The sequence below is a fragment of the Palaemon carinicauda genome, chromosome 22, assembly GCF_036898095.1.
Source record: "Palaemon carinicauda isolate YSFRI2023 chromosome 22, ASM3689809v2, whole genome shotgun sequence".
Classification (NCBI taxonomy): Eukaryota; Metazoa; Arthropoda; class Malacostraca; order Decapoda; family Palaemonidae; genus Palaemon; species Palaemon carinicauda.
The window spans coordinates 119,750,195-119,758,628 of NC_090746.1; the positions used below are offsets into that span (position 1 = coordinate 119,750,195).

The window sequence follows — 8,434 nt, forward strand, 5'->3', positions numbered from 1 at the left end:
AAAATGAAATTTACTGAGCGTTATATTAACTAAATTCAACTATGAGTAACTTCCCAAATTATTATTATTATTATTATTATTATTATTATTATTATTATTATTATTATTATTACTAGCCAAGCTACAACTCTAGTTGGAAAAGCAAGATGCTATAAGCCCAAGGGCTCCAACTGGGAAAAGTAGCCCAGTGAGGAAAGGAAATAAGGAAATAAACAAATGATGAGAATAGATTAACAATATATCATTCTAAAAACAGCTACAGCGTCAAAACAGATATGTCCTATATAAACTATTAACAACGTCAAAAACAGATATGTCCTATATAAACTATTAACAACGTCAAAAACAGATATGTCCTATATAAACTATTAACTACGTCAAAAACAGACATGTCATAATATAAACAATAAAAAGACTCATGTCAGCCTGGTCAGCATAAAAACATTTGCTCGAACTTTGAATTTTTTAAGTTCTACTAATTCAACTACCCGATTAGGAAGATCATTCCACCAGAAAAGAGATACATGTCTGGCGTTAGTCAAAATGCATTACAGCAATAACCATATGAAAAATGTACGGTGAAAAATGTATGATGGAAAACCAAAATCAATTTGAAAAGCATTGCTAGAATTTGAATCTAAGATTTACATTAGCGGACAGCTTATGGGAAACTATTTGGAAAGATATTTCATAAATTCAAGAATGGTAGATTGGATACAATTAGATATGAGAGAGAGAGAGAGAGAGAGAGAGAGAGAGAGAGAGATCGTTGATTCACACTATCGTTCCGGTCACTCTCAAGTCTCGGTTCGCTCTCGGTTCGGTCTAGGCACTGAAGGGTTCACACCTTCGGTCCGATCATGACTTAGCAAAATTATAATTATAAGTAGAAACCATAAATGTATATGGATATTGTTTAGTGATACTATACTCAATTATTTTTAATGAGGCGCATTTGCACAGACTTGCACGGGTGTCCTTTTAGCTCGGAAAAGTTTTCCTGCTATCTGATTGGTTAGAATTATTTTGGTCAACTAATCAGCGATCAGGAAACTTTTCCGAGCTAAAAGGGCACCCCTGCGAGTCGGTGCAAATGTGCCTTACTAAAAAGAATTAACTATAGGAAATGTAATTACCTAGTGAACATTAGTCTGTTATTGTACATATCGATATTTTTCTATCATGACAGTAGCGAGACTGGAGCGAGAGCGGACCGGAGCGAGAACGGACCGGAGTGCCAGTGTGAATGCTTCCATTTAAAATCATGTAACAATATTTGACCGGACTGTGACTGGAGTGAGAGCGGAGCGTGACCGGACCGTGAATGGAACTACAGCGGAGCGAGACTGGACCGTAACTGGAGTGAGAGCGGTGCGAGACCGGACCGTGAGTGGAGCGAGACCGGACCGTGACTGAAGCGAGACTGTAGCTAGAGCGGAGCGCGACCGGACCGTGACTGGACCGAGAGCGGAGCGCGACCGGACCGTTTCTGGAGCGAGAGCGGAGCGCGACCGGACCGTTTCTGGAGCGAGAGCGGAGCGCGACCGGACTGTGACTGGAGTGAGAGCGGTGCGAGATCTGACTGTGACTGGAGCGAGAGCGGAGCGCGACCGGACCGTGACTGGAGCGAGAGCGGTGCGTGATCTGACTGTGACTCGAGTGAGAGTGGAGCGCGACCGGACCGTGACTGGAGCGAGAGCGGAGCGCGACCGGACCATGACTGGAGCGAAAGTGGAGCGAGATCTGACCGTGACTGGAGCAAGAGCGGTGCGTGATCTGACCGTGACTGGAGCGAGAGCGGAGCGCGACCGGACCGTGACTGGAGCTAGAGCGGAGCGCAACCGGACCGTGACTGGAGCGAGAGCGGAGCGAGAGCGGAGCGAGAGCGGAGCGAGAGCGGAGCGCGACCGGACCGTGACTGGAGCGGGAGCGGTGCGTGATCTGACCGTGACTGGAGCGAGAGCGGAGAGCGACCGGACCGTGACTGGAGCCGGAGCGGTGCGTGATCTGACCGTGACTGGAGCGAGAGCGGAGCGCGACCGGACCGTGACTGGAGCTAGAGCGGAGCGCAACCGGACCGTGACTGGAGCGAGAGCGGAGCGCGACCGGACCGTGACTGGAGCGGGAGCGGTGCGTGATCTGACCGTGACTGGAGCGAGAGTGGAGCGCAACCGGACCGTGACTGGAGCGAGAGCGGTGCGAGATCTGACCGTGACTGGAGCGAGAGCGAAGCGCGACCGGATCATGACTGGAGCGAGAGCGGTGAGTGATCTGACCGTGACTGGAGTGAGAGCGGAGCGCGACGAGACCGTGATTGGAGCGAGAGCGGAGAGCGACCGGACCGTGACTGGAGTGAGAGCGGAGTGCGACCGGACCGTGACTGGAGCGAGAGCGGTGCGAGACCTGACCGTGACTGGAGCGAGAGCGGAGCGTGACCGGACCGTGATTGGAGTGAGAGCGGTGCGTGATCTGACTGCGACTGGAGCGAGAGCGGAGCGCGACCGGACCGTGATTGGAGCGAGAGCGGTGCGAGATCTGACCGTGACTGGAGCGAGAGCGGAGCGCGACCGGACCGTGACTGGAGCGAGAGTGGAGCGCGACCGGACCGTGACTGGAGCGAGAGCGGTGCGTGATCTGACCGTGACAGGAGCGAGAGCGCAGGGAGACCGGACCGATAGTGTGAATCAGCCCTTAGAGTAACTTCGTTTAAAACCAATTAAGTGTTACTCAACCAGCTGAGAATACTTCAGCTAAAGCCATCGAAGTTATACTATCGATTACCAATGACGAAGTCTAAACTTGACCCCTCTGCAGGAGGAACTAGCTGGTAGAAACCTCAGCAGAAATCAATCGAGAAGTACTTCAACAACAATTAGCCGAGAACTTCCCGGACGATAGCTAGCACAGGGTTACGTCTGAAAATCCAAATGAAACTAATTGAATCAGAGATAATTCATAGCTCTATCATGAAAAGTGAAAGTCACAGATGGGAATTTTTTTTTTTAGGTAAGGCGGAATGTAAGTTACCATTACTCATAGACATTTTGAAATCACTGAAGGGGGATTTTTTTTTTTTTTTACTTTGGAAAAGCTGAGAGTAGTCAAGGAATCCATTGAGGAATATGAACGGTATTGAAAAGTCTTATTGCTTCCGACAGCGCAGGTAAAAAAAAATGAATTAAGGAATGATACCAGAAAATTAAAAACATTTAAAAGATAAAAAGGAAAAGTCATGTATACATATCTTTTTCAATGGAACTTAACTTAATTTACATGTCTGTTTGAGGAATGTTTTATCTTTTAATTGAATGCATTGCCATTGCAAAGCTAAACAGGAAACTAGGAAGTTCAACGATCCGGTAGAACACATTAACTCAATTAATTCAATGTATATCAACAGCTTGGAAATTACAGAGTATTAGGACACAGCCTTAAATGTAAATCAGTTTAATTAAAGGATGAATTTCAAGGATTAATTAACGACTTGGAAGGTAATGGAAAAGGCAATATAGTTTATAGTTTATAAAAGAGAAATTTATTTTAATATTGTTACTCTTCTTAAAAATTTAATTTTTCCCTGTTTCCTTTCCTCACTGGGCTATTTTCCCTGTTGGAGCCCCTGGGCTTATAGCATTGTGTTTTTCCAACTAAGGTTGTAGCTTAGCAATTAATAATAGTAATAATAATCAATTCGGCAGGAAATTCAAACGAATCAGGTAATTTAAATTAATATTTTTAGTGCTTTTGGAATTTATTCTGACGTGGGGCTTACTATTTTCAATAACACAAGATTATAAATTGTGTGAAATCGTGTTGATTTGAATATGAAAATCGGTTCGATTAATGGAAGGTTCTTGATAAGATATTGAAATTATTAGAATGCTATTAAATATTGACCAAAACTTGACCTTAAACCTCATAGGAGATTAATTTCAATTATATATAACACCAACTATGAGGAAAATTCAACCGAAAACAAGAGTGTAAAACTAATCTGAGGAGTAAAAAAGTTGATATGTAAGCTTTCATCATTGTTGTGGTCTGATTGGTAACGTCTCTGCCTGGTAATCGCCAGACTGGGGTTCGAGTCCCACTCAGACTCGTTATTTCCTTTAGTGTCTGCAACCTTACCATCCTTGTGAGCTAAGGATGGGGTTTTTGGGAGAGCCTATAGGTCTATCTGCTGAGTCATCAGGAGCCATTGCCAGGCTCTCCCTGGCCCTAGCTTGGGGTGAGAGGGGCTTGGGCTAGGGCATTGTCCTGCTTGCTAGGGGAATATCACAGTCCCCTACCTCTGTCATTCATGAGTGGCCTTGAAACTTTTAAAGAATTACTACCTAGGTATAGATACGAAACATGATATTTCGCTCGCTTGCGACGTCATAACTCAAAAAAAAAATATTTTTGAGTTATCCATATAGACATATACATCTTCAAATGCTGATTTTTCTGGCAAAAGTGTCATAATTGTATCTAAAAAATTGATCGCTAGAGGCGCCAAATGTCCTAACGACATAACATAATATGAGAGCGTTTTAATTGATTAAAATGGCTCTCCTGAAAAATAGCCATTTTTGAGTTATGACGACGTTGTCGCAAACGAGCGATTTATGAAACTTCTCATTGTTTAAAGTTATGATAATTGACAATCAACTAAAGAAACCATATCTATATTACTTGAATCTGGTGACAAATCAGATTTAAGTAATATTTGAAGCTATCAAGAGAATTTTGGATATTATTCTCATCCTTCTTCAGTGAAATCTAATTTAAATAACTTCCGTGATTCAACCACATCGCTCCACATACAGAAGTGAAATAACAAAGAGATTGAGTAAAAAAAAAAGAAAAAAAAAATGAAAGACATCTTTTCTGTTAACCTTTTTACCCCCAAAGGACGCACTGGTACGTTTCACAAAACCCACCCCTTTACTCCCATGGACGTACCGGTACGTCCTTTCAAAAGAGTGCTATAAAATTTTTTATTTTATATTTTTGATAATTTTTTGAAAAAATCCAGGCATTTTCCAAGAGAATGAGACCAACCTGACCTCTCTATGACAAAAATTAAGGCTGTTAGAGCAATTTAAAAAAAAATATACTGCAAAATATGCTGGGAAAAAAATAACCTCTTGGGGGTTAAGGGTTGGAAATTTCCAAAGAGCCTGGCCAGGCCATCTTTTTTCCATCCTGTTCGTAATACTAGGCAGGCAGTTAATTCTGAAAGACAGGCCTTCTCCATCATGAAGCTCAATACTACACAGTATTCTAGAAGTTTTATTCCGGCTGTGACCAGATTATGGAAGGATCTTTCTAATCTGGCTGTCGAATCAGTGGAACTTCAGAAGTTCAAACTTGCAGCTAAAGTTTTTATGTTGAACTTCTAGCATTTGGGATGACCCGTATCACCCAACAGACTAATAAATAAACATATTTTCTCGTTTCAATGACTTTGATTGTTTATTTTATGGCCATTGAGTTTATTATTCTGTATATGATAACATTTACGTTATATTTTGATCGACAGTTTGCAAATTTCCCTGACTTGAGAGATGCCTGAAAGCTGAACCATTAGGATTCCATCATCTTTAAGAGTAAAAGTATATTGAGTGGTAACAGACTGTGAGCACACACTCGCATGCATATACATATATGCATATATATACGCAAATACATACCTATATAGATTATATGAATATAACTATATACATATATTTATATAATTATAGATATATATTTACATATATCTACAATCATATACACTCGCACACCCCCCCACACACACACATATATATATATATATATATATATATATATATATATATATATATATATTTCTTCATGTTCACGCTCAGCTCTACCCGCCCTTGGAGAGAGAGAGAGAGAGAGAGAGAGAGAGAGAGAGAGAGAGAGAGAGAGAGAGAGAGATAGTAGTAATACCCTGGTGTAAGGTTGGTGGATATGCATGTGTGTGCATATCTATCCAAATATATTAGGCGTAATTTTTTAACTAAAATAACTCTAGATATAAGACTCTACCCATCGAGATAAACAGGTAGATAACCTTTCCTTTTTTTCCTCAGTTAGTTTTGTGGAGGAAGATGGGAAACATCAGTATGAAATATTAATATTTTCGGCCCCCCCCCAAAAAAAGAAAAAAAAAATAAGATAAGAAACGCATTCGAGAAGTTCAGTGTTTTCAAAAAAAAAAAAAAAAAAGATAAGAAACGCATTCGAGAAGTTCAGTGTTTTCAAAAAAAAAAAAAAAAAAAGATAAGAAACGCATTCGAGAAGTTCAGTGTTTTCAAAAAAAAAGAAAAAAAAAAAGAAAAAACCTAGAGACCTCGCTCCACATTCCTGCTCGCCTCCTGGCCTCTTATTCATTAGTGTCTGGAATTGGCTGCTCATAGGCCGTTTCAGTCTAGTCTCTAGTCGAAATGCCCAAAGTTGGCCTATCAGATTTCCTCATGAAATCAAATGGTGGACGTTGGAGTTCATCCAGGTCTTTTAGCTTCACTTGAAAAAATGATATGGCATGAGAGAATGAGATGAAAGCTTTTGTCCATTACCACCAAATTGTGTAGGCAAGCTTTTTTTAAGGTCTGTCTGTCTGTCTCTGAGCACAAAATCCTTTCTATCATCGTTTTTATTTATTTATTTATTTATTTTTTTTTTTTGAGACAGACGATTACAGCGTCATCTAGTATTATTGCCATAACATGATCAGTTCCATATATTTTAATGATTTATGTAATTTTATGCTTCTCTATTCTTAGGTAATATATAAGATAAACAGGAGATATTAAAGAATCTATTGCAAATTAATAGTGTCATGTCTTTCATATCCACCACCTCCGTATTCTCTTACATTTTGATTATTGAAATATGATGCCTTTTATAAGTCTGATCTACAAGTGATGTATTCTTTTATCCTTATATTAGAATAAAAAAGAAGAATAAACCGTATTCAGTTTCATTGAGGACAACACTAAAAAAGAAAAAAAAAACAACAACTGAACTTTCTGTAAAAAAAAAGTTTAAATATCTTTGTCGATAAGATGTTTGATATAAAATCAATTCTTCTTCGATGAATAAAAGTCGAAGAAAGAATTTATATTGGTTTATCATCATAACCTCACAAGGGTAAGTTATACAGAGCATAGTACTAAAGGAAAACATACTTTCCTATCTTTAATTGGTACAGAACTTCCCCTCAAATGAAAACAAAGAACATTCCACCTTTGTAATTGAGAACAAAATGTCCAAAAAGGGGAATAATTTATGGCATTCTACAGCAAGGAATTATACGGATTTGGCTGAAGAAAATCTGCTCTATCGAAAACATCAGACTTAATTGAAAAATCACAATGGTAACGTTTCTTTCAGGATGAAAAGAAAACAGTAGTAGAAAGAAGAAAATTAATTGTGATTCTCACAGTCCAAAATGACAAGTATTTAAGTGGAAAGTACAAAGGAAACATAAAAGTGAAAGACCAGCAAGTGTACGTAATATACGAATGTGCTTAGTACCTGGTCTTTTACTTCCTGTTATCTGTGGATTTTATATACACACATACACATACACACACAAGCATATAAATAAACAAATATATATATATATATATATATATATATATATATATATATATATATATATATATATATATATATATATACTGTTATACAGTATGTAAATATTGCCCTTAGAACTCGAAGATTGATTGATTTGAAGTTCTTTGGCATCCTGACATCGATAGAACTCTAAGAAATATATTAGAATCTCTTCATAATATCCTTATTCATTATTTATATTCGTTTTCCTATGTTCAATAACCCAAAAGTATCTTCCGTCAATCAATAAACATATTTCAAAACTTTTCCCATTTGAAACGTAACAGGAGTTTCTATTTTAAAATTTTTGAAAGTAATAATTCTTAATTTCATAACTGCATTTATCAAAATAACATCATCCCGATCATAAACTTAATATATATCATACTAACTTCATTGAAAACCTTTTTAATACTTGGGAAAACACTAGACTAGATTAACCTATCATGATATCCAGTAACCTACCATTATTGTTAACCTTTTCAGAATTGTAAAAGAAGTGAAACCTTTTTTGCGATTTATTGGAAATGATTCAAACTGACTTTTCTATCGTTACCAAAGAAACCTTTTTGAAAATCTTTTTTTATAGAGAAAAACTTATTTTTTTTTTTTTTTTTTTGTAATCTAGATTGGACCAAAAACACGTTTACTGTCATGCATTTACTAAGGAAACGACTATAAGGTTTATTTTATAACTGTTTTACACTCAGGAACGCCCTTATGAACAAAACAAATTCACAGATTGATGACGCAACACAGTCAGGTGTTGGGGAAGACACAGAAATATGCCAATTTCTTTTTCATTATTCGATTTCTCTATGAC

The 8,434-nt window shown here is 38.5% G+C and overlaps 2 protein-coding genes across 2 annotated transcripts; one reads left to right on the forward strand and one right to left on the reverse strand.

The window, feature by feature from the left end:
- Positions 1-1,262: 1,262 nt before the first annotated feature.
- On the reverse strand, positions 1,263-1,718 carry LOC137616046 (serine/arginine repetitive matrix protein 2-like). Its single transcript, XM_068345723.1, has one exon. The coding sequence runs from the start codon at positions 1,716-1,718 to the stop codon at positions 1,263-1,265; it is 456 nt and encodes a 151-aa protein (XP_068201824.1).
- Positions 1,717-2,700, forward strand: LOC137616047 (uncharacterized). The gene has a single exon (XM_068345724.1). The coding sequence runs from the start codon at positions 1,717-1,719 to the stop codon at positions 2,698-2,700; it is 984 nt and encodes a 327-aa protein (XP_068201825.1).
- Positions 2,701-8,434: the final 5,734 nt, after the last annotated feature.